The sequence below is a fragment of the Cyprinus carpio genome, chromosome A25 (genome assembly GCF_018340385.1).
Source record: "Cyprinus carpio isolate SPL01 chromosome A25, ASM1834038v1, whole genome shotgun sequence".
Classification (NCBI taxonomy): Eukaryota; Metazoa; Chordata; class Actinopteri; order Cypriniformes; family Cyprinidae; genus Cyprinus; species Cyprinus carpio.
Window position 1 is genome coordinate 15,529,974 of NC_056596.1, and position 27,998 is coordinate 15,557,971.

General features: G+C 39.2%; 1 protein-coding gene across 1 annotated transcript; it reads left to right on the plus strand.

Moving 5' to 3' along the window:
- The first annotated feature begins 590 nt into the window (after positions 1–590).
- On the plus strand, positions 591–27,949 carry LOC109051559 (receptor-type tyrosine-protein phosphatase eta-like). Its single transcript, XM_042715691.1, is given in 20 exon segments — positions 591–842; positions 987–1,235; positions 1,440–1,700; positions 2,121–2,378; positions 2,466–2,714; positions 7,385–7,639; positions 7,933–8,193; positions 8,338–8,586; positions 8,750–9,010; positions 18,157–18,411; positions 18,579–18,678; positions 18,795–18,839; positions 19,030–19,108; positions 19,228–19,318; positions 20,239–20,312; positions 20,396–20,530; positions 20,652–20,771; positions 20,915–21,075; positions 26,628–26,760; positions 27,270–27,949. Coding segments are annotated over 17 exon segments (2,607 nt in total). The 5' UTR covers positions 591–842; positions 987–1,235; positions 1,440–1,700; positions 2,121–2,374; the 3' UTR covers positions 27,405–27,949.
- Positions 27,950–27,998: the final 49 nt, after the last annotated feature.

Consider the following 27,998-nt stretch of genomic DNA (forward strand, 5'->3'; position numbering starts at 1 on the left):
ATCTGTGTCTCTGACATGGGATGAACCAGTTGGAAAGAGAGATTTTTTTAGAATTCAATGGACTGAGAAAAGGACACATGCAACAGCTATTAACACTTCCTATCACATCAATGATTTGACTGCTGGAGTCAATTACACATTCTGCATCACTGCTGTGGCAGGAGATAAATCAACAGAAGGAGAAACTTTCTGCATCTCACAATATACCAGTATGTAGAATTATATATATATTTTGACTGCTGGAGTCAATTACACATTCTGCTATATATATATATATATATATATATATATATATATAAAATCATTATTCTTCCGCTTTGTACAAATTTCATTGATGTTTAGTAGTTTTCATCTTAAATGAGTACATTTTTGAGATTTTAGCATTGCTGCCATCTGAAATTTGCTATATTAGTGGGACCATGTACAATTACATCTCATTGATGTACCTGGAATATTGTAAAAGTTTATAATATATAAAATATTATAATATTAAAAAATATTTTAATAATTTATAATAACATTGTTCTAACAGCTCTTTTAGTTGATTATGACTAATTATTTGCTGTTCTCTCCCCACATAGAGCCAGATATGATCAGGAATCTCAAAGTGACTGAAATCACAACAAAATCTGTGTTTCTGATATGGGAAGAACCAGTTGGAAATAGATCTTTATTTAAAATTCAGTGGACTGGTGATAAAACAACTGAGAATTCAACATCTAGTAACACTTCCTATCACATCACTAATCTGACTGCTGGAGTCAATTATTCATTTAACATTACAGCTATTGCGGCAGATAAATCAACAGAAGGAGAATCAGTGGTTACCTCAAACTATACTAGTATGTTTTCCACTTAAATATTTCCTGATTCGCTTAGCTGGACATTCATATTGACTTATGCCTTTTATATATTTAAATCTTCACTACGGTTAGTTTTCAATATTCGCATTTTAATCCCTAAACGTTTGTCATTTTTACTCATAGAGCCTGACGTCATAATAAACCTCACAGCTGATGATATTACAGCATCCTCTATCTTACTAAACTGGACTAAACCAAACGGCCAAAGCTCCCGTTACCGTGTAGAATATGAAAATAACAATGTGACTACTAAAAACACCTCCATCAAAATAGATCATCTGACTCATGGGGCACATTACACATTCAGAGTGTTTGCAGTTGCAGCTGATCATGTGACAGAGGGGAGAGCCAGTCAGATTTCACTTTATACCAGTAAGACCTCTGATTGGATGTTTAATCTGAATTAATCTTCTGGACCTTCACATTTCCTTGCCTTTAGCAGAAAAATCTACAGCAACATTTTAAGCACCTATAAATTCTACAAATGCTTTATGAATTCCTAATTGTATCAGTCTCACATGTTTCATCTCCATCTCTCAGCAGCATTTATGATTTGTCCTTCCTTCCCCTACACAGAGCCAGATGTGATCAAGAATCTCAGAGTTTCTGAAATCACAACATCTTCTGTGTTTCTGACATGGGATGAACCAGTTGGAAATAGATCTTTCTTTAAAATTCAATGGACTAGTGATCAAATAAATGGATTTTCAGCAACTACTAACACTTCCTATAACATCACTAGTCTGACTGCTGGAGTAAATTACACATTTACCATCATTGTTCTTACTGCAGATAACATAGGAGAAAGTGAACCTTTTTGCATCTCAAAATATACTGGTATGTAAGAAAAAAAAAACTGTTGTCTTTCTTTTTGTACAAATCTCCATCAAAACAACTGTTACAGAGTAAATATTAAAGTAATATTGTGACTATAAATCTAACCTCCATTTAAAAAAAAAAAAGATTTGTATCTAAGTATATGTTTTAAGTATTAAGATTATTGTGTTTTTTGATAGAGTTAATATAAACAACAAAGGCTTTATTCAAATAAAACTGTGTGTGAACACTTTACAAAGCACTATACAAACTCCTTGAACCAGAAAAAAGGCTCGGTCTGTGAAGAAAAAAAAAAAATATATATATATATATATATATATATATATATATATATATATATATATATATATTATATATATTATATATATATATATATCATATCACCAACACATATTAGTTGCTTTTCTCTCCTCCACACAGAGCCAGATGTGATCAGGAATCTCAGAGTGTCTGAAATCACAACATCATCTGTGTTTCTGATATGGGAAGAACCATTTGGAAATAGATATTTCTTTAAACTTAATTGGACTGATGAGAAAACATCTAACCATGTAATAACCAATAACACATGGTATAACATCACTGGTCTGACTGCTGGAGTCAATTACACATTTAACATCGCAGCTGTTGCAGCAGATAAATCAACAGGAGCATCAGTGGTTACCTCTAAATATATGAGTATGTTTTATACTTTTCCTGATGAGTCTTTACAAGTTTTAGGATTCACATTATAATCCCTAAATGTGTGTCATTTTTTACTCACAGAGCCTGACATCATAATGAACCTCACAGCTGATTATATTACAACATCCTCTGTCTTACTTAACTGGACTAAACCAACTGGCCAAAGCTCCCGTTTCCATGTAGCATATGAAAATAACAATGTAACTACTGAAAACAGCTTCATCGAGATAAATTATATGATTCCTGGAGCACAGTACACATTCAGAGTGTTTGCAGTTGCAGCTGATCATGTGACTGCGGGGAAAGCAAATCAGATTTCACTGTATACCAGTAAGTCCTCTGATTGGATGTTTAATCTGAGTGAATCTTCTTAACTTTCAGCTTTGAAAAATTCTCACATTTCCTTGCTTTAATCAGAAAGCAGTCTGCTTTTGTTTGTATCATTTCTACATCAGTTTTAATTTCTTTCACCAGCATTTATCATTTTTTCTTCTCTCCGCACACATTTTTATCGATAAAAACCATGACCACTGATGTGACCTTTGACCACCAAAATGCAGACACTGCACTCTGCCTTTGGATGACTTTACACAACTAAAACACTATTGCAAAAGAAAAGTGCAGTATCTACAAACTAAATGTGTTCATTCAGCTTTCTTGTTGTGTTTCACCCAAACTGATTTGCCGAAATCAAAACGCGGACGGTGAAGGGAATTGCAGACAGCGCGAGTCCCGATCACTGTGAACCGGCAGTGACCAGGCGGCAGAGGATTCCGCTTGGTCATAAAGCCTTCCTCGAACAGCTATGTTAACAAATGAAATGGTGATTTGTGCAAAAATAATGATAACTTATCAATTAAGAATTTGTTATTAACCGGTCCGGGTTGTCATATGCTGCATGCCTGCGAATAGGGGACAAACTGCTTTCCGTTGTATAACTTTTATACAGAGCGGTTCTTTGATGAATTATATAACTTTACTGTAGCCAGTTAACTTTTGAAGGAATAACCCCTGTTACTACAATTGGATTAGCTGCCTGAAACGTAGAGAGATATCCGAATCAAGAAACATCAATGCGATTATAAATCAGATTATCATTACGTTGTCAGAGAGGATATGAAGCAATGCAGGTAGGCTGTTTAATTTGTTAGCGGCTGGCTTGTTAATGTTAACTGATTATATAGCTGCCATTGCTAGGAAATAATATTTTGCTATCTTCCTTACCCATCTTTGGATATTTGCGTTTTAACGCCATCATTTGGCCGCAGGATACCAAGGCAGACCGTGCAGTATCTGTATGTCAAAGCCAGGAAAACAAAGCCAGAACGCAGTAACTTCACTTACTGTGGTTTGCCTTGGTATTAGCTTGGATTTTGTAGTTACTGCAATTTTGACACTCTCATTTCTCTGAAACGGGACAAAATTTAACCGAGACTTTGTCACAAGACAGAACAGATATAACAAAGCTCATTTTAGGACTTAACTCAATTTTGACCAGATGTGTAGTTACTGCACTTTGCCTTTGGTCTGCAGTATTGTCCTCAGGGGTTTAGCTCCAACTGCCCAAACATACTTGATTGGATGGCTCTAGTAATCCTAAAGACCTGATTCAGATGTGTTTGTTTTGGATTAGAGCAAAGCTTCATCATTTTGGTTTTATCCAAAGCTTGAGGAGCGTCCCCCCAACTGGTACATACTCAGCTTCAATACATACACTTTCAGAGAAGCTGCACCTGCCATAAAGGGTAAGAAAGTCAAGCACAGACCTAACTGGATGGTGAACAGGGTACAATTTGCATTCCCTGCGCCAAGCTACAAACAGTCTCCACTCAATAGTAACCTCATCATGCCTGCCAGTCTAGCCTGAGGTAAACAAATCCACCTCCATCCTGCAGAAGCATTGCTTCAACAGGAAGTCCACTCCCAGATTTAAAGACCCCGGGATATGTATTGCTATTGGATGTTGACCCACCACTGCACTGGTCGCATATGAAGTAGACCCATCAGAACAACCGGCAAATTTATCAACATAAAAACAAGGAGCATGTGCAATAGATCTACACAAATTCTTCATCCCAGCTTGAATTGGTTCAGATAGGAATGAAACTACTGGCTGCTATTGACAGGCCCATGTCTCAAAACAGTCCGTGTTTGAGAATTCAAGCCCTCCTTTTTCCTGATCAGTTGATCAGGAATGACCCTCTCAGAGTGAGGAAGACCACCCCACCCTATCCCAAGCCATTGCACCTGCCTTCCTTTCTCTGAGGGAGGCTGAGAAGAGCTGGAGCAAGGGTGACCCAAAACAGCGTCAAGCCTGATGGGGAATAAGACGCTGTAATGCAGCTGAATGCCATTTTGCCGTGCGAGCCTTGTGCTTAGTGGCTTGAAGCACCAAGTCAGTGGCCCACCTGAGCTCTCTGACTGCCTAAGGTGTCAAGCCAGCTACTTCATCCAAATCTTTCAGAACATCGGCCTAGTACACTTGCAAGACTGCTATGGTGTGTTGTCAGGTGCAACAGTGCACTTACCATTTGAATCCTCACTTGTAATAATAAAGTGAGCATGGCAAGAACACACCTCCTAAAATCCATATTGTTTCACCAAGAGGAGAAATAATCCTTTCAAAAAGTCACTGAAACATGAGATGAAATATAGACCGGAAGAATTGTTTCCTAAAGCCGAGTTCAGACTGCACGATTTTCAAAGTAGTCGGGTCACTGTTCTTTTCACACTGCATGACTATCTTGGCCAGCATTCAGTCGCTGCTGTGTTCACACTGCACGATGGATTGGCGACAGAAGGTTTCACACTGCATGACTTTACAATAGGAAGAATCGCCGACAACTCTGTCTGGCATGCAAACTACGTTTAACAACCAAACACACGCGAGATGTGACAAGGAAACAACGCGATATCACGCGTGCAAGACCGGAGTTCTCACGTGAGACTGGGATAGCTCAGATGAAACGTCAAACAGACACGGGTGCTCCTGCCAAATTTCGACTAATTTTTCTTCCATTTCTTGGGTCCAAATAAACCGAGAAGAAGCCTTTTTCTGAAACAAAGCCACGCTTGCTGATATTGTGGTATATAACTCCTCCCCGAACTCCCCACTGCTCTGTATCTTGCTCTCTCATTGGCTGTCAGTCATCGCCGACGTAGTTTTCAGTCAGAACACTTTTCACACAGCAGGATTTTGAATCGCCGACAGGTCCAGATATTTAGCATGCCAAATATCTCACGGGCATCGGCGACTCGTCGGCGATTCTCTCAGATCGCGTCTTTGCTCATTCACACTGCGTGATTGTCATTCGCGTGAACGAGCACCGATTTGCCTGTGATTTCGGGCATTTGTCGGCGATTACTCAAAACCTGTCGGCGAGCCAAAAACTGGCCTAAAATCGTGCAGTCTGAACGCGGCTTTAGATGGTGACACGTGCGTATTCTTATAAAATGTGATGACATCAGAAGGCAGTTCTTGTGAACATGCCAAGGAACTGGCAGTGTTCTATATGGACTTCACACAATTGGTAGCATTGAGTGAACCTGTGAAAGGGAACTCCAGTAACAGAGTAAATAAGAATAATGGTGTAACTATCAATGTAACTTCCATCAAAATAAATATCACAAAACTTTTGTTGTTGTTTTATTTGAGGATCTTGTCACAAATGTGATCTTATTGGAGTTGTAATTTTTAGTGAGCAGTCTTCTGAGACTTCAACCTTGAAACTGTCATATTTCTCATATTTATTCACATTAGTCGCTTTTCCACTGTCGGGCAAGTGCGAGCCAGTGCTTTAAACGGGCCGGGTGGGGCTAATAGCCTCAGGCCTGTAGCACGAGGCCAAAATAGAGCTGCGTTTTCACCGTCAGGCCAGAAGTTCCGCTGCGCTTCATTAAAACCCGCCCTTTACACGCCTCTCAGGAACAACGTCACGCAACCCTATCATTTCACCAACAAAGAGAAGTTATCAAAAAAATAATAAGAAATAAGTCACTGGAACTAGCGCGATCACAAAACGAACATGATAAAAGTGGCAGTTGGTTTGCATGCTTTGTTATTTTTTTTATAAATCCAAAAGCATTGGTGTTTTACTATAAGTGATACATTGATCATAATGAATTAATTTATCAGGATTTAAAATTAGTCACACAGAAATAAAGCGTTATGAACATAACCTGCTTATTCAGTCGAGTCGGTTTCTGTTTATTTGTAGTCACATTAATCACATTTAGAAAGAATTATAATTTCTATATTTTTATAAAAGCTCCCGAACAAAAAACATTACTATATTTTAATGACATAGGCTACGGGGTCTAAACTCAAGACGAGACTTATGACAGATAAAATATGTTACTAAATAAATACACGATTGTGATAGAGAATAAGAAGCTGACGTCTGATTTCTTCAAGTGGTCATATTTACCATTTTTACTATGGTGACGTTAATGGCTAGCATGCAGTCTTTTGCATCGCTTATAAATATTTCTGCCTGGTATGGTGATTATAATCCACATCGGATCAAGTTATTTCAAACACTCCCTGCTGACTGAAAGTAAGTTTTGAGCTCAACTTATTTTAAAAAGTTTTTAATGCTGGTGTTATAGCTGTTAGCTTTCTGAAATGATCCGCGGCGCTGACGCTCTGCAGACGCGGATAAACTCCACCTTTGTTCATAACCACCCCTCTAACCCCAGCTGGCCCACTTTGGACCAAGGTTTTTCGTCGGGCCAAAAAACCCGAGCCATTGGTCCCAAGTAAGCACCACCGAGGCACGATCAAGAACCGGTAGTGACAATGTAAACGCGACTGGCTCTGGCACGCACTAGCACGCCCGCTTTTGGCCCGACAGTGGAAACACAGCTATTGAGTAGAAAATTCTATGCTTTTTTTATGCCTACAGACTCACTGAGCTCTGGTGTAACTACAAATGTTATGCAACCGTATCATTTCAATTCTCCCTGTTACCAACAGATTTATTTTTCTCTTCCACACACAGAGCCAGTGATGGTCAGGAATCTCAGAGTGACTGAAATCACAATATCATCTGTGTCTCTGACATGGGATGAACCAGTTGGAAAGAGAGATTTTTTTAGAATTCAATGGACTGAGAAAATGACACATGTAACAGCTACTAACACTTCCTATCACATCAATGATTTGACTGCTGGAGTCAATTACACATTCTGCATCACTGCTGTGGCAGGAGATAAATCAACAGAAGGAGAAACTTTCTGCATCTCACAATATACCAGTATGTAGAATTATATATATATATAAAAAATCATTATTCTTCTTCTTTGTACAAATTTCATGCATGTTTAGTAGTTTTCCTCTTAAATTAGTAAATTTCTGAGATTTTAGCATTGCTGCCATCTGAAATCTGCTATATTAGTGGGACCATGTACAATTACATCTCATTGATGTACCTGGAATCCTATAAAATATGATAATATTATAAAATATTGTAATAATTTATAATAACATTGTTCTAACAGCTCTTTTAATTAATTATGAATAATTATTTGCTGTTCTCTTCCCACACAGAGCCAAATGTGATCAGGAATCTCAAAGTGACTGAAATCACAACAACATCTGTGTTTCTGATATGGGAAGAACCAGTTGGAAATAGATCTTTATTTAAAATTCAGTGGACTGGTGATAAAACAACTGAGAATTCAACATCTAGTAACACTTCCTATCACATCACTAATCTGACTGCTGGAGTCAATTATACATTTAACATCACAGCTGTTGCGGCAGATAAATCAACAGAAGGAGAATCAGTGATTACCTCAAACTATACTAGTATGTTTTCCACTTAAATATTTCCTGATTCGCTTAGCTGGATATTCATATTGACTTATTCCTTTCATATATTTAAATCTTCACTATGGTTAGTTTTCAATATTTGCATTTTAATTCCTAAACGTTTGTCATTTTTACTCATAGAGCCTGACGTCATAATAAACCTCACAGCTGATGATATTACAGCATCCTCTGTCTTACTAAACTGGACTAAACCAAACGGCCAAAGCTCCCGTTACCGTGTAGAATATGAAAATAACAATGTGACTACTAAAAACACCTCCATCAAAATAGATCATCTGACTCATGGGGAACATTACACATTCAGAGTGTTTGCAGTAGCAGCTGATCATGTGACAGAGGGGAGAGCCAGTCAGATTTCACTTTATACCAGTAAGACGTCTTTTACTTGCCTTTTGCAGAAAACTCTGCAGCAACATCTTAAGCACGTACAAATTCTACAAATGCTTTATGAATTCCTAATTGTATCAGTCTCACATGTTTCAACTCCATCTCTCACCAGCATTTATGATTTGTCCTTTTTGCCCCCAAACAGAGCCAGATGTGATCAAGAATCTCAGAGTTTCTGAAATCACAACATCATCTGTGTTTCTGACATGGGATGAACAAGTCAGAAAAAGACCTTTCTTTAAAATTCAATGGACTGGTGATCAAATAAATGGATATTCAGCAACTACTAACAGCTCCTATAACATCACTAGTCTGACTGCTGGAGTCAATTACACATTCTCCATCACTGCTCTTACTGCAGATGACGTAGGAGAAAGTGAACCTTTCTGCATATCAAAATATACTGGTATGTAACATTAAAAATATATATATATCTGTTGCCTTTCTTTTTGTACAAATCTCCATCAAAAACTCCTGTTACAGAGTAAATATTAAAGTAATGGTGTGACTATTAATGTAACCTCCAGTTACAAAAAAAAAAAAAAGAAAAAGATTTGTATCTAAGCATGTGTTAGGTATTAAGATTATTATTATTTAAAAAAAAAAAAAAAAAAACAGATTTGCATCTTGCACTCTTGCAAGAGTGCCATGGTGTGTTGTCAGGCGCAACAGTGCACTTACCATATGTATCCTCACTTGTAATAAAAAAGCGAGCATGGGTTTTCGCTGAGGAGCCGTGCCTGCAACCCAGCCACTCAGCGGTGGTACAGCAACCGTGGCGACGGGTCGTGACATCTCAGTTCCCTACTTGCACCCCTATTTGGTGTAGGCCGGGCTCGGAACAAGTAGTTCCACTCACCATTGTCAAAGTACTACCTCACTGGGTGAGATTGGATAACACTGGGAAAACATACACGTTCCGCTTGGAACGGGGATGCTGCGGAAGCCCCATCCTTCCCAAAGGAGTTTTCTGAAGCAAATACACATAAAGCATCCGTTTAGGTGTATATGGAGAAATTTGAGATGATTAAAACCCTCTTGGGAAGGCAGAAGTCTGCCGGGGAAATATGGGCTCTAAGGCTATACCATGGACTATACACATACGAGTACCGCTTAGGTCTCAATATGGAACCCTTCCTTCCACGATTCTCACCGATTCATTATGGAGGCCTGGCGCCGGATGTTCCCCCGTGTCCAGCTGCCTAGGGTGATGGAGGAACTCAACAGGGTCTACAGTACGGACACTCTGGAGCAGTTTAAGCAAGCTGATACTAACCCGTTTGAGGTGAGAACACAGGAGGATACCGGCTCTACATGAAGGCTATAGAATCTAGTGAACATGTTAGGGGTTGCCCAGCCCGCAGCTCTACAAATATTCGTCAGTGAGGCACCACGAGCCAGCGCCCAGGAGGATGCAACACTTCTAGTTGAGTGAGCTTGCAACCTGAGTGAGCAGGACACACCCTGTGCCTGATAAGCCAGGGTTATGGCATCCACAATCCAGTAGGCCATCCTCTGCTTAGAGACGGCATTCCCCTTCTGGCTGCCTCCGTAACAGACAAAGAGTCAAGTCAAGTCAAGTCACCTTTATTTATATAGCGCTTTAAACAAAAAAGATTGCGTCAAAGCAACTGAACAACATTAATTAGGAAAACAGTGTGTCAATAATGCAAAATGACAGTTAAAGGCAGTTCATCGTTGAATTCAGTGATGTCATCATCTCAGTTCAGTTTAAATAGTATCTGTGGAATAATTTGCAATCAAGTCAATGATATCGCTGTAAATGAAGTGTCCCCAGCTAAGCAAGACAGAGGCGACAGCGGCAAGGAACCAAAACTCCAGCGGGGACAGAATGGAGAAAAAAACCTTGGGAGAAACCAGGCTCAGTCGGGAGGCCAGTTCTCCTCTGACAAAACGAAACCATCAGTTCAATTCCAGGCTGCAGCAAAGTCAGATTGTGCAGAAGAATCATCTGTTTCCTGTGGTCTTGTCCCGGTGGTCGTCTGAGACAAGGTATTTACAGGGGATCTGTCTCTGGGGCTCTAGTTGTCCTGGTCTCCACTGTCTTTCAGGGCTGTAGAGGTCCTTTCTAGGTGCTGATCCACCATCTGGTCTATAAATCCTTTAATGGATTTGGATATTAGAAGCATATTAGTGAGTTATGTGTAAGCCAGGTTAAAGAGATGGGTCTTTAATCTAGATTTAAACTGCAAGAGTGTGTCTGCCTCCTGAACAATGTTAGGTAGGTTATTCCAGAGTTTAAAGCACTAAATAGGAAAATGATCTGCCGCCCGCAGCTGATTTTGATATTCTAGGTATTATCAAATTGCCTGAGATTTGAAAACGCAGCGGACATAGAGGATTATAATGTAACAAGAGTTTGTTCAAATACTGAGTTGCTAAACCATTCAGGGCTTTATAAGTAATAAGCAAGATTTTAATATCTATACAATGTTTGATAGGGAGCCAGTGCAGTGTTGACAGGACCGGGCTAATATGGTCATACTAGAGTTCTAGTAAGAACTCTAGCTGCTGCTTTTTGGACTAACTGGAGTTTGTTTACTAAGCGTGCAGAACAACCACCCAATAAGGCATTACAATAATCTAACCTTGAGGTCATAAACGCATGGATTAACATTTCTGCATTTGACATTGAGAGCATAGGCCGTAATTTAGATACATTTCTGAGATGGAAAAATGCAGTTTAACAAATGTTAGAAACGTGGCTTTCTAAGGAAAGATTGCTATCAAATAGCACACCTAGGTTCCTAACTGATGACGAAGAATTGACAGAGCAGCCATCAAGTCTTAGTCAGCATCCTAGGTTTTAACATGCAGAGCTTTTAGGTCCTATAATTAACACTACTGTTTAGCAGTAAGAAATTACTCGTCATCCATTTTTTATATCTACTATGCATGCCATTAGTTTTTTTCAAATTGGTATGTTTGGCCGGGCCGCGAAGGAATATAGAGCTGAGTATCATCAGCATAACAGTGAAAGCTAACACCATGTTTCCTGATGATATCTCCCAAGGGTAACATGTAAAGCGTGAAGAGTAACAGCCCTATTACTGAACCTTGAGGTACTCCAATACTGCACTTGTGATCGATATGATACCTCAGAGCAAAGCCAGGGCTGGGTCTGCCTCCTCCAGGGGCAGCGCTTGCAGGTTCACCACTTGGTCTGGGATGAATCATTGACCGAAATGCGTACAGGTCCCCCCTACCTTCTTGATGGAGGCCAGTGCAAGCAGGAGTAGAATTTTTAATGAAAGAAACTTTAGCTCAACTGAATGCAAACGGCTCGAATGGGCCCTGCTGTAGTGATTTTAGCACTAGAGTCAGGTCCCAAGAGGGTATCAACTGGGACCCATGGAAGATTTAACCTCCTGGCCCCTCTAAGGAACCTGATTTTTTATTTTTTTAATTCTTTTTATTATCTGTGTTTTTTGTTCTGTCGCCCTCATTCTGTTGCACTGCAGAGCTTCTGTCATGAAAACAAATTCCCGTTCCTCGTATGTGTAAGCATACCTGGCAATAAAGCTCATTCTGATTCTGATGATGAGGGTCATGCTTACCTAGAGACTTCCCATTCACGGGGTCAAGGTGCACAGCAATAGCAGCAACCTGGACCTTTGAGGGTGGAGGGAGACAACCTTCGCCTCCAGCCCTTGCTGCAGAAAGGAAAGCACGACCGCACCACTCGATGAACAGGTTCCACTTCAAGGCGTAAGCATGTCTCATGGATAGCGCTCTTGCCAAAGTGATGGTGTTCACTACCTCCTGGGGTAGGTCACCTAGAACATCCGTGTCCCATCCAGGGATCAGACATGGAGTTTCCAAAGGTCTGGACACGGGTGACAAATGGTGCCCCGTCTCTGAGTCAGTAGATCCTTCCTCACCAGGAATCGGACAAGGAGGGGCTGTCGCGAGGAGCACTAGTTCGGGGAACCAGGTCCGGAGGGGCTGTCGCGAGGAGCACTAGTTCGGGGAACCAGGTCCACCTGGACTTTTGCACAGTGTCTGTGCGAGAAGGATCACTGGGGAAAACACATTTGCGCAGGCTCGGCGGCCAGCTGTGTGCCAGTGCATCCATGCCGAGAGTTCCCTAGGTCAGGGAGTAGAACAACTGGCAGTGAGAGGTCTTTGGAGAAGCAAACAGGTCTACCTGAGTGGCTCCGAAACGACTCCAAATCAGCTGGATCATACGGGGATGGAGTCGCCATTCTCCTGGGAGCATTGCTCGAGACAGCTTGTCGGCTGTATGTTTGAGCAGGCCCGGAATGTGAACAGCATCACGAAATGATCTCCACGACTCCCACAACTTTAGTGAAGACACGGGGAGACAGGGACAGCCCGAGGGGCAGGACCATGTACTGATATGCCTGTCCTTCAAACGCAAACCGCAGAAAAGGGTCTGTGGTGCGGAAGGATCGACACATGAAAAGTACGCATCCTCCAGGTCGATCGCTGCAACCAATCACAGGACGGACGCACCCGAAGATGCGTTTCTGCGTCAACATCTTGAATTGTAACCGATGAAGGGCACTGTTCAAAACTTGCGGATCCAAGTTTGGCCGTAACCCACCGCCTTTCTTGGGTACAATGAAGTAAGGGCTGTAAAACCCCGCCCTCATATCGGCTGGGGGGGACCGGCTCTATCACATCCTTTGCCAGTAGGACTGCGATCTCTGCCTGCAGAACAGGGGGCATTGGCCAATTTCACTGTAGTGAAGCGGATACCGCTGAACTTGGGGGGATGCCGGGCGAACTGAATTGCATAGCCGAGGCTGATGGTCCGCAGAAGCCAGCAAGACGGGCTGGGTAGCGCTGACCAGGGCGCATAGAAACCGTACAAGTAGGACCAGCAGAACAACTGCCGTACCCGCAGTGGGGCAGCGAGGCGGAACACTGGCACCCCAACCCAACGACGGATTGTGAGCAGGCCGGAGTGTGGTGTGAGTATGGGGTGTAGGGCTCACCTGGTTCCACGGGTTGGAAGAGGGTGCGTGATTAGGGCCTTTGTTGATGCTCTCGAACCACCCACTGCTGCCATCTGGTGAAGGAGGAGGATGAGTAAGGTCCGGTGCTTGGCCGTCCGCAACTCTCCGTGCCCTCCTGGGACCCAGAGATAAAGGAAACTGCTCTTTTGTCTAGTATTTGGGTACCCGCCAGCCATGAGGCCAACGACGGGGGGAAAAACGAAACAAAAGATTCTCCAGCAGTTGCGCAGTAGCGGAGGCATACGCGGGGGGCTGCCCTCGGCGATGAGCAGACTGAGGCGCTGCAGCCGGTGGACAGGTGGAGGTAGCAGTTGCCCACCGGAGCAGGATGTTGCCCACCGGATCGCCTCCATCTGCTTCTGTGCAGCCGAGAACTCCTGGGCAAAGCTCTCAACTGCGTCGCTAAAGAGGCCGGTCTGGGACACAGGGGCATTGAGGAACCGAATCTTGTCAGTGTCCCTCATCTCTGCCAGACACAGCCAGAGATGGCGTTCCTGGACCACGAGCGTGGACATCGCATGAGTCATGTTACATAGGGATGTAACGATATCAAATCTCACGGTACGATACAATTTCGATATTGACCTCACGGTAACGATATTTATTGCGATACTGTGGAAAAGCTCGCGGTATTGTTAAATAGCTCACGATAGTGTTTGTGATGATAATAGCGAAAAAATACTGACATTTATTCTGCTTTTTGCCAGTCAACAGGGAATTTATTGTTGTATTTATGGATCCATGACAACATAAAACGCTGATCACATAGTGCTTTTAAAAGTGCAAGTTGTTAGTCAGGAACATCAATATTCTGTATAGTAATATTTGGTTTGCATAACTGATTCTTCTGTGCAATGTTCAAGTTAAGAAGCAACTAGAACAATTGTAAACAATAGGGAATTCCCTTTAAGTGCAAAACAAAGATCAAGTTAAGTCAGAAAAACAGTCAATACATATTAGACAAAATGTATGGGATTATAGTTTTGTTTACTTTGGGTGTGTGGTGTGATTTTGGGGATTTAGAAACGTTCGGTGATGTCACATAACTGCCAAATTCAAACTGCGTTTTCGCGTGTTGGCTGGCGCTGAGCCAGAGACAGACGTGCACTTCTCTTTTCATATTATCACAACTATGTAGTGTTCTTAACCACATAATGTATATTTTAGGTTTCAGATATTTAAATACACATAAATACTAGTAAAACAATACATTTAGAGTTTGAAAAATACACGCATATGTCTATGGAAGCAACAATAATAATCCATTCAAATTTAATTTGCAGATGTTTTTTATTCATATCAGATACACATAGTGTAAGTAACTATAAAGTTCACTCTATTCTTCACCCAGTTCACCGGCCACTTATTACCTGTATTTCGGGAGAAATTGATGAATTAACGGCTGTAAATCCGACTGACAGGACTCTCTGAACTGCAGCGTGAACAAACATGGCGGCGCCTATCTCACATTACAGATCACGATCAAGATAATTTAGAAAGGTTTTTTAAACGACCCAACACACTGATTTACACATATTTATGAATCGGAATATCGGATGGTCATGACATGGTATGCAAGTTTGTGAATATTTGAAATTAAAAAGGAAAAACGAAATAAAAGCGATCCATCTGTCATACAGTGTTATTGCAGACCCGGTGGTGTCACGTGACAAGCCTGACGCGTCGCCATGGAAACAGTAAGGGGAACGTTCTAAAATAACGGTCGTCTTAAAAAAACTCATTCTGGGGGGACCGCTGGAATATTTTAAACTCACCACTGAAAAGGTTAAATGTGCAAGGCAAATAAAAGCAGCCTTTTAAAACTGGTATTTAGGAACATAACTAACTTAACCTTAAATAAAATAGTCAGTCAAAAAGCCTTTTAAAAAACACTGACCTATCATTTAGCTTATGTTCACTTTTTTCATCAAAAAAAAATAAAATTATCTACATTGCAAGGGAGAAGAAAAAAAAAACAGTAAAAAAAATCCTTAAACAGTCTGGCAAAAAGCCTTCTGAAAAACACTGAACTATCCTTTAGCTAATGTTCAAGTTTTTCTTTAGAAAGATCAAAAGATCTACATTGCAAGGGAGAAGAGACCTCTGGGCATTTACAATATCCCCTGCTGTTGAAAATACCCTTTCACTGGGCACCGAGGTAGCGGGTATACACAGGTAGGTCTTTGCTAATGAAGACAGAATAGGATACCGCCCTGTTGCTTTGTGTTTCCTGTTTGTATCGCAGTTTACTGTGGCAGTGCTTGCACATAGTCCATTGTCTGTCCACCACCTTCTCTCCTTTTGGTTTTGTTGTTTTCATCCTTACAAGTATCGCTGTCGGCCATGCTGGCTTGCTGTGAGCTTGTGTGGACAGCGTGAAGCGTGCAATCCTATTGGCTTAACAACGGTTGTTGTGACGACACAGTGCAAAGGATCATGGTCTATGTAGTTAACAATGATTTGTTCAACGGGACTGTGTTTATTTCCTCTTGCTTTTTGACGGACACCTGACCTTTTAATATTGTAACCCACCACGGCGATATCGAGACACGTTTACCACCCGCGATAGCGCAATATCGTCAATATCGTTACGTCCCTAACATTGACCCAGAAAACTCGCAGTGACCTTCGTCACTCACAGTGCGAGGTCAGTGGCGGTTCTGAGTTCTTTCAGAACTTCCGGATTGTGACCACCCTCGTGCGGGTCCTTCAGTGCCTTGGCCTGGTGCACCTGCAATAATGCCATAGCATGTAAGGTGGAAGCAGCTTCCCTGCAAGCTGCATTGGCACTGCCGGTTAGGCCAGACGAATGCCTACAGGCCCAGGAAGGAAGCACCGGGTCTCCACGCCAGGAGGAGGCAGACTTAGGACACAATTACATAGCTACCACCCACTCCACCAGTGGGATAGCCGAATACCCCTTCACTGCACCACCATTGAGGGTGGTGAGGGAGGAGGAGCCCACCAGCCAGTTTCTGTCAGTAAAAGGTGCCGTCCACAACTTGGTGAGCTCATCATGCACTTCCGGGAAGAAAGGCACTGGGGCGGGGCGCTGAGAACAAGCGCGCGCCACCCCGAGAAACCAGTCATCCAACCTCGAGGGCTTGGGATGCAGTGGAGGTTTCCACTTGAGCCTACCCTCTCAGCGGCCGGGAAAGCATAGCTGCCATTTCTGGAACCGATTCAGGCTTTGCCACCGGAGGGCGGGTTGCGGCCGAATCTTCATCTGACAGCTCTCCCTCCGATGGCTGAGAATCGACATCTGGTCGGGGGGGAGGCCCATTGGATGCCGCTGGTACGCTCTTTGAAGAGGGCCCAGCACATTCCGTGGGTTGCTCCACTGGATCGGAGGTGCAAGAGGAGCGATGGTCCCCAGAGGGTCGGTTCCCTGTGGGATTTGCCACCACTGTAACCCTCAAACTGCCCACGCTACTGCCCGGAAGTGGTTTTTTCATCTCATCTGTCCACCAGAATGAGCCCCAGACTGCGGCAGAGGCACCGGGACACTGCCCCCCTTAAGGTAGCATAGCCTGGTTCACAGCTCCGAGATGGTCATCTTCCTGCAGTAGGAACATGACGCATCCACGATGGCCACCTCAGCATGCTTGACGCCCAGACACGTGAGGCAGGGTAACGACTGCACCCAGAAACACACGGATGAAACAGCATCCTTATAAGGCCAGTCTGTCATCCTTATAAAGATGCAGCCGTGGAGCTCTTTAAGAGGAAATTCGCTCTTTAGGAAATGCTCTTTTAGTGCTGAGGTGCACAGCGGAGATGGCCGCTTGCAACGCGACAGGGGGTAGTGCAGCCTGAAGTGTGCAATCCACTCGACACTGGAACGACCGCCGCTGAAGTACCATCTCGCCAACATGGGATTCTTCCAAGAGCATGCTGAACTCGTAGTTCACAGCAGACACAGTTCAGCAGAAAGATACTGTCGCTCGGCTCTGAATCGAAAAGCTGATATGCATTGCACCTGCTGCCTTCTTATACTCACACTGTGATCAACGGCAGCTGGATGCAATAATTGCATACCAATGTGCATTGGCTCGTTTAGTTTACACTCGATGTAGATTGGTCTATCGAAGCAATATCCCATTTTGTAGGTCACCGACGTGATGTCGACAGTGACCGACTGAAAGGGAACTGGCAGTGTTCTATATGGCCTTCACACAATTGGCAGCATTGAGTGAACCTTTGAAAGGGAACTCCAGTTACAGAGTAAATAAGAATAATGGTGTAACTATCAATTTAACTTCCATCAAAATAAATAGCACTAACTATCTTTTTGTTGGTGTTGTTTTATTTGAGGATGTTGTCACAAATGTGATCTTGGTTGTTCTTTTAAGACCCGTTATTGGATTTTTAATTTTTAGTTTCAACCTTGACACTATTTTAAATATTTCTCATATTTACCTTAAGTAGAAAATTTTACATTTTATGCCTACAGACTCACTGAGCTCTGCTGCAACTACAAATGTTATACAACTGTATCATTTCAATTCCCCCTGTTACCAACAGATTTATTTTTCTCTTCCCCACGCAGAGCCAGAGATAGTCAGGAATCTCAGAGTGACTGAAATCACAATATCATCTGTGTCTCTGACATGGGATGAACCAGCTGGAAAAAGAGATTTTTTTAGAATTCAATGGACTGAGAAAAGGACACATGCAACAGCTACTAACACTTCTTATAACATCAGTGATTTGACTGCTGGAGTCAATTACACATTCTGCATCACTGCTGTGGCAGGTGACAAATCAACAGAAGGAGAAACTTTCTGCATCTCACAATATACCAGTATGTAGAATTATATATATATTTTTAAACCCATTACAATATAAACTCCTCCCTGACCTTGGAGAATGAACAACAAAATTATATGGAATTTGTTACAACAATAATAGAAGCATCTGAACTGTATCTCTTTTGGGAGCATTTAATAATTTTACCATATTCTCGTGTAGAATCCCCTGAGTCGAACACTTGGCTGATTGTTGGTGTAGTTTTGGCAGCGATTTGTTTTGTCTTTATTATCATTCTGATTCTCTTCTTCTATTCAAAAAGGTGAGTTGCCAATACAATCAGAGTAGTGATGTTGGATGGAGTTTAAGATACAGAAGTCATCTAGATTTTAGATCTTAGATTTTAGACAAACAAATCTCTATTACTCTCTGTTCTAGACAAACAAAGGATCAGTATCCTGACATCCCTTTACACATTTTTAGGTAACTTTGTTTGATATGTTTATAATTAAATATTATTATTTGTAATTTTTTTTCTTCAGGTTTACAGAGATATTTTTTTTTTTTTTTTTTTTTTTTTTTTTTTTTTTTTTATTAATTCACAATGTTGTAAATTGATTCTTTCCTGTATGTTTTTTTTTACACAATCTATTCTTTGTTTCATGGTACACAGTAATACTGCTATGAGAACAGATGATTATGAAGACCACTTTAAGCAGAAACATGCAGATGGTTTTGCTGAAGAGTATGAGGTACAGATGGGAAATATAAAAGATTATGATACTTACTACGAAAGTATTATCAAACAGCTGTGCAGACTTAATAATGTTAATAATGTCTAGGTCTAAGAAAATGGTTTGTATTGTTGCAGAAGTTGAAAACTGTTGGAATAGCACAGTCAAAGAACGCTGCCCTGGCTATTGAAAACAAGAAGAAGAACCGTGACAGCAATGTATTACCTTGTAAGCAAACCAGCTATTGCTTATTGTACAGAAATGGCCAGCTCCAGTCCCATTAGCTCTCTGCTATACAATTTCCATCTGTAAATGAAAGAATCAGAAGAACCAGTGTAATGAAAATACCATCATACCAAAATTGCACTACTATTTTTGTTGTGTCTGGCCTCACTGGTATTAAAAAAGGAGGAGCTTTTCAGCACCTTTGTGTATAGTTGATACTAAATTTAGAAAAATCATACTACGCTTCTAAAGACTGCCTGTTCGTATGCAGAATTATAGTGCAGAACTATAATGAATACAAAAAAAGCATGAATATAAAATTACATAAATTTTACCCAGATGATTCATACTAAAGTCACGTTGTAAAAACAAAAGTATATTTTTTGTTAGGTTCCACATATGAATGTGGTTCAAAATTAAATGGGAAATGGAACATACATGCATTTTACTGCTTAACTTTCATTCATAAAAAGCTTTTTGTCATGTGGAAAAAATAAATAAATAAATAAAAGTGATGTGGGCCAAAACTTAAAAAGAGAGGCACCTTTTGACACCTTTATATATAGTTGTTACTAAATTTCAAAGTCACATGAGGCTTCTAAAAAAAATGCATGTTAATATGAAAAAAAGGTGCAGGAAATGCTTTGCACATTGATTAATTTGTGAATCATATATATATATTTTTATATATATATATTTTTTTTTTTTTTTTTTTTTTTTTTAAAAACTGGAAATCTTAAAAAAAAAAATCCAGGGTGAATTTAGCCTTGCATTATTATGTAAAAAAAAAAAAAAATACAGGGTGAATTTAGCCTTATTGAATTTTTTTTTTTTCTTTTATCTAAATTAGTTTTTTTTTTTTTTTTTTCTTGTTTTACTGAATAACTATCTGATACTAATTGTATTGTGTTTGCCTTCTTGAGATGATGCTTCAAGAGTCAAGTTATCAGTATGTGGCAGCCCCTTTTATGATTACATCAATGCCAGCTATGTCCCAGTAAGTACATAGACAGAAGAGAAATTGACTTCTGTATGTTTCATTTATGTATGTTTTTCGATTTCGAAACATTTTGTGGTCAGGGCTACAAGTCAAGAGAAGAGTTTATAGCTACTCAGTGTCCATTGCCCACCACAGTGGATGAATTCTGGAGAATGATCTGGGAGAAGAACATCTACACCATAGTGATGCTGAACAAATGCAATGAGCAGGGATGAGTGATTTCAAAATTTATTATTGAAATATTATTAGTCACGTTGAAAAGTAGTGAAATGTAAAAAATATATATATACTGTATATGTATAAAAAAGTTAACCAGCACTCTGTAATTTTCTCCAGGTAATGAAATGTGAGAAGTACTGGCCATCTGGCACTAATAATTATCATAACATCTCTGTGACAACCACCTCAGAGACAGAACTGGAGAATTGGATCATAAGAGACTTCGAAATCAAAAATGTGAAGGAACACTTTCTGCATTTGATATCTCCATTTCTCTTTTCAATAACATACAGAAATTTATCATTTATTTGTTATTGTTCTTAAATCAGTAATATACACATTCATGTGATTGATTTATATCTGATAATATGATTCTGTAGGTGAAAACAGAAGAAACTCGTAACATATGCCAGTTCCACTTCACCGAATGGCCAGATTATGGAATTCCAACGGCCACTGAAGTCCTCATTGAATTCAGAGGCCTGGTAAGAAAACACATGGACCAGTACTCACGCCACTCTCCAGCTGTGGTCCATTGCAGGTAAAGTTACTAAATATAAGATTTTTATAAACTAACATTCATGAATTTATATTACTTTTATGGTTGCAGGAGTATGAGAAGTGGTTATGATCTTAGTTCAGCTTTATAAGTAAAATGAGTAGATAAGATAGGAGTCAAGGAGAATAACAACACAAAGATCATTCAGGGCAAATGAGTGTTGCTTGTAGAGGGCAACTGTGTGTAGTAGGGAGGGAGAGCCAGGACCTTGCACAGGGAATAGATCCGTAAAATCCAAGTGGGAGCCAGACAAACTGGAGATTTCAGCAAAAGTCATAGGACCAAAGCAGAGCTGGAGGATCTGAGGACCAAAGTGGAGCTAGTTGGACGAAGGACCAAGGGGGTCTGGTTGGAAGGAGGACAAAGACTGAGCCAGTGAGATGGAGGACCAAGGAAAGCCAGTGGGATGAAGGACCAAGGCGGAGCTGGTTGGACATAGGACCGAGGGGAGTCAGTGGGACAGAGAACCAAGACAGAGCTAGTTGAATGGACAACCAAGGTGGAACTGGTTGGACAGAGGACCAAGATGGAGTAGGTTGGATGGAGGACCGAGGGGACCAGCAGGACAGAGGACTAAGGTGGAGCCAGTAGGACAGAAGACCAAAAGGAGCCATTGGGTCAGAAGACCAAGGTGGATCTAAAAGGATGGAGGACCAAGGTAGAGCCAGTAGGACAGAGAACCAAAGGGAGCTAGTGGGATTGAGGACCTACGAGTCGGTGGGAAGGAAGACCAAGGATGGAGACCCAAGATGGAAAAAGTACCAAGAAGGAGCTGGTTGGACGGAGGACTGAGGTGGAGTCGGTGGGATGAAAGACCAAGAGGAGCTAGTTGGACGGAGAACCAAGAAGGAGCCAGTGGAACAAAGGGCCCAGAGGAGCCAGTGGGATGGAGGACCAAGGCAGAGCCAGTGAGAAGGAGGACCCAGGGGAGCCAGTTGGACAGAGACCAAGGGGAACCAATGGGACTGAAGGGGAGGGGGGATAGGGGGAGAGGAGTGCCAAGGTGGAGTCATAGATTCTTAAGAGAGGGGGGAAGAGGTGGATTGATTGGTTTTTAGATGGTTTGGTGTGGAATATTGTGGGTACATGGAAACTGGATAAGTGAGATTAAGGTCCTCTTCCACCACTCCCATGGTGAAGGGTGGTTAATTTAAAGGGTTAGTAAACCCAAAAATGAAAATTAGGCTGTGTTTTACTCATCCCCGGGGCTTCCTAGGTGTATATGACTTTCTTCTTTCAGACAAATCCAGTCGGAGTTATATTAAAAATTGTCTTTGATCTTTCAATCTCTATCATTGCAGTCAGCGGGTGTTGCAGTGCTTCAGTCCAAAACAAGTTAAATAAAAAGAATTGTCTTTGATCTTTCAAAGTGTCTCACATGGCTCCAAGGGGTGAACAAATGCCTCCTGTAGTGACTTGATGCATTTTTTGTAAGAAAAATATCCATATTCAAAAAATAAAAAGCACTTTAATCTAGCTTGTGCCAACAGTTGTACACAGAATCAGTCCCGGGAGCATGACGTATTGGGTCAGCGTTGTGAATGCACCAGTGAGTCTCGTGAAAACCAGCGTTTGTTTACAGGATCAAAGGAAGCAAAGTTTTGTTACTTTAGCAAAGGAAAACCAGTCTCCTCTTGGCTTGTATCGAAATCCTGTGACATTTTTTTCTTTACAAATCCTTGTTTTGTAATTCTAATTAGTGACTGTTGTTTTTTTTTTATCTCTCCGCTGTGTTTCCGCGTGCATCACTTCTGAGCGGCACATGCGCAAAGCTGACCTCAAAGGTAATTCCCCCAGAACTGCTTCCATTTACAACAGTGAGTGCAAGCTAGATTCAAGTGATTTTTTGAAGAAGTTTTGAATATGGATATTTTTCTTACAAAAACACATCGATTCACTACAGGAGGCCTTAGTGCACCGCCAGGAGCTGTGTGAGACACTTTTTTTTACGGAAGGGCACTTTTTATTTCACGTCTTTCGGACTTAAGCAATGCAACACCTGCTGACTGCAATGATAGAGCTTGAAAGATCAAAGACAATTTTGGTAACACTTTCTATGAAGCCCGTATTTATAATACATTATAAGGGTATTCTTAAAGCATTATAATGAATGCATAATGCATTATAACAAAAAAACATATTATGTTATATCAACTCATGAATAATCATAACAACAATTATAATACATTAGGGGTGTGACGAGATCTCGTGGCACGAGATCTCGCAAGATTCGATGTGTCTCGCGAGATCTGATTGGTCTCGCGAGAAGGTGACGATATCTTCATGCAGACCTTTCAGATATATTTGCATTACACTGGCCCTTTCACCAGTCGTATGTACAGTAATTTATGTAAGATATTATGTTCACATCAGGCAAGTGGCCGCATGATAAGTGAGAAAATTACACAGTTAAGTCTTTATCCAGTCATAAAAACTGAATTCACAGTTTAACACAGAATGTTACGGAATTTCTCAAATTTTGAATTAACCAAAAGTAGGTCATTATACTTAAATCAAATCACGACATGGACTAGTATCTGTAAATATAAAGCTGCAATAGTCGATTTTAATATGAATCCTGTATGTTCTGCCTGTTTCTGTTAATGTATTGTGCAGACGCGCGGTTTACACACACACACTAAAGCACGCGTGATGCTCGCGGTGATTTCAGCATCTGCCGTCTCATAAAATGAGGACGTAAACACATGAACAACATCTCTAGAACTGCTCTGAGAGTCACTTCATGAGCATTTTACTGTTTGATTTGAGTAAAACTAGCGTTATATCACAGAACTGTAAGGGTATTCACAGCAACCCGTCAAATAAAATTTAAAAAGAATAATCACACAACATTTCTTCCATGTTTAAATTTTAATTGTAACCAGAAAAATATAATCCCCTTTGCTTGCCAAAAAAAAATAAAGTTTGTTTAAATTCATATAGAATTAAATGATAAATATGATGAAGAAAAAATTTAAACATTTCATAGGGCCCTACTGAAATTAATGTTGTATTATGCCTTCATTAAACTGAAAACCATTGAAAAATGTAAATACACACTGCTTACACATCTTTGTATATATATATATAAATTTCTTCTATATTTGTAGTCGAATTTCTGAGGGGGGAAAAAATCACAATGCTACTTTAAGAAAAAATAAAATGAATAAATTAAGCTCATTTTGTCTATGCATTCAAAAGGTTCTCTAGTTAGACATGCTAAACACACAGAATTTGGTAACAATAAAAAATATAAATGCCGAATATGATGAGAAAAAATTAAACATTTCATAGGGCCCTAAACATGTAGTTTTGTGGTTAAACCCTTTTAATAAATTGATGTGAAAATGTATATGAGTCTCAGTGGTCCTATTAGCCAGAGGCGTGTGCTTTTGCAAACCAGAAAAGGAGTTGAGAAAAATTAAATGGCAAAAAAAAATTTTGTTTTTAGTTAGAAGTGGAAATCAGTTTACTAAATAATAAACTTGACTGACTGCTACTTTAAAGGGATATTATTTGTATTTGTCTGTTTGCTAATTTATAGGGTTGTTTTTTTTAAAAATAATAAACGACACAAATCGAAATATAAATTATATTGCCTATATATTATATTTCTATATTATATATATATTATATATATTAACACTTCTCTTTTATATATATATATATATATATATATATATATAACCTTATATTAGTTTGTGTCGAATCTTATTATTTATTTTTTATGTACACTTTGTATGCTATCAAAATATGCTAATTTTTGGAGAAGGACCTGTATAATTTGTGCAATGCAGTGTTTATATGTTGTTTATACCTGCATAAAATTTATTAAAATAGATGTTTAATTTCATAAAGTACAATTGCATTTTGTGTTTTCAGTTAAATAAAATACAAATTTTCCCTATATATTTCATCATTGGGGATTTATTTTAAAAAGTTTACAAATCTCGTCTCGTCTCGTTCTCGTGAACCCAGTCTCGTGTCTCTTCTCGTCTCATGGGAAAAGTGTCTCGTCACACCCCTATAATATATTTTTTCCTAATATATATATATATATATATATATATATATATATATATATATATATATATATATATATATAATACGTATTTGTGGTTATAAGTTTAAGAGTATGATTATTTAAAACACACAATGAACACCATATTAAATCTACTTCATTTACAGTATAATGGACTGTATCATATCTTGACATTGTTTATTTAAAAATCTGCACAGTATCTTACTACAGCTTGTGAGTGGTTAGATGTTGAGTGTTATTTGAGTGTTTCCTGTGGAGCTAATGTTAATTAATTGATGTGATCTTAATACTCCAAATGAAAAAAAAATGCAAAGTTTTATATGGTAACATTTTATTTTGATGGTCCCCTTAACCAATCGACTATAAGCAACTTTGCAACTGCATGCCAACTAACTCTCATTAGAGTATTAGTATGCTCAAGAATCTAGTATGGTAGAATAATTTGACGTACTTGCAAAGACACTTATTTCAGTTTATCTGTTGGTTGATCATCAAAATAAAATGTATATATATATTTACAGTAGCAGACATACTAATAGTCTAATGACCGCTAATTGATATGTAGTTGCAGAGTTACTTATCAACAGCTGTTTAAAGGGTACCATCAAAATAATCAAACTGATATTGCAATAAAAATAGTTCAAACCAAATGTGTTATATTACACATTCATCTGATATGATATCTGATCTTATGGCTGTTTGGGAGGAAAAAATTATGAGATATGAGACTTATAATACATTATAACTATGAGAAATATAATCAATTATAAAAGTAGATGCAACGTGTTCATTGTGTTATAAATCATCATACTCTTAAAAGCTATAACCACAAATAAGTAAATATTAGAATATATTAAAACTGTTCTTATGAATATTTATTAGATGATACAACATAAGGTTATTTATAATCCATTATGCATTGATTATAATGACTTAAGAATACCCTTATAATGTATTATAAATATGGGCTTCATACAAAGTGTTACCACAATTTTTAACATAACTCCAACTGGATTCGTCTGAAAGAAGAAAGTCATATACACCTAGGATGCCTCGGGGGGAAGGAAAATGCAGCCTAATTAAACCTTTAATAGCAAGAACTGACACTTGAGGATGATCCACAAACAGCACTGACTTTAGGGACTTGTTTAAGCTTGCTTTAACAAATGCAAAAAGGTAAATTGTCCTAAAAATGCAGTGAATTTATCTGATGTAAAAACTCCCAAATGTGGTCCTTGAGGGAACAATCATCTTGGGTGAAGTTATATCCACTTTTTTACTACATTGTAATGAGATCTGTCACAGACAGAATTAATCAGACGTTAAACACATTGTCCTGAATAAAGTGATGATTGACAACAGGTGAGAAATGAGCACATTAAATAAAAATATGAACTAAAAGTCTGGGAATACTTCAAAATTAAGTTTTGTTTGTTTGTTTGTTTGTTTGTTTGTTTGTTTGTTTGTTTGTTTGTTTGTTTGTTTGTTTCAGTTCTGGTGTGGCAACAGGGGTCTTCATTGCCATTGACCACCTGATCTTCCAGATTGAAAGAGACAGTATGGTGGATGTCTATGGAATTGTTACTGATATGCAAATGCACAGGCCTCTCATGGTGCAGACTGAGGTAAGGCACTAGAGAGGAATTTTCCAGGATCAGTACCAGTTAAGCTCAACTGACAGCAGGTTACAGTGAAGCACTTAAAGGGTAAATAAATGGAGCAAGTTTTAAAGGCCCTGAAAGCACTTAAATATTTTTATTTATTTATTTTCTTAAAATGGTTTATTCGTTGGGCTGTAAAGCTGAAAAAAACATTTATAAAATAGCCTCATTCACTTCAATTTAAGTGTCTCAGTGTAACACGAAATCATGTGAAAGAAAAGGAGGGACAAGTAATTAAACATTTTTGACCATAAAATAATTTTTGTGGTCACCAACATTGTGCCACAATGTTTTCATTTGAGCTTAACTTTTACTGAACCCAGACTATTCCTTGACATAATCATAAAAGTATGTGCTGACAATTGTTGTAGTACTTCTACAAAAAAGCTGACAATTATAGTAAAGATTTTTTTTATTTCTTTTGGCACTATTTTATGTTTTATATTTTTTTTATTTGCCATTTTCTACAACAGGAGCAATATTCTTACCTCCACCAGTGTGCGTATGACATAATTCGATCAAGAACTGGAACAAACATGGATTTAATTTATCAGAATGCAGCAGCACCCCAGATCTATGAGAATACAGAATATCTAAAACAACAATAAAATGTCCCTTGTTGACTGATTAGACAGATTTAAGATTGTATAAAGCACATTTTAAACTTGATTTCAAAATAATGAAATCCACACTTTACATATAGTTGGATGTAATTTATTTCCTGCAAAATATTCAAAATATGAGTAACATTTTAATTTGAATAAATAAATTAAAAACGTTAAAAACACTGAAAATGCTGATACACTTGATCAGGTAAATATGTCTAATATTTTAATCAAGAGATTTTTTTTCTACTTTCATTTTTATGTTATTTTATTTTACTTTTCCAAAGATAATATTTGTATAATTTGGCATTATATATTTACTGTAACCCCTGTACATTTCACAAAACATTTATCACGTGTTATTTAAGAGAATATGTTATATATGGGACAGTTTTATGCTTATTTTCAACATTCTTTGCTGGTCAAGATTATTCGCTTGGGATTTGTAATGTACTGTATATACTTATTAATGTTGCACTGAATATCAGCACAGCTATGATAACCTGCACTCTTACTCATGTAATATTGCTTAAATATATTTTATAAAGCTCTATACATTCCATTTTTACTGCTCATGCTTCTCTTTGATCAGAATTT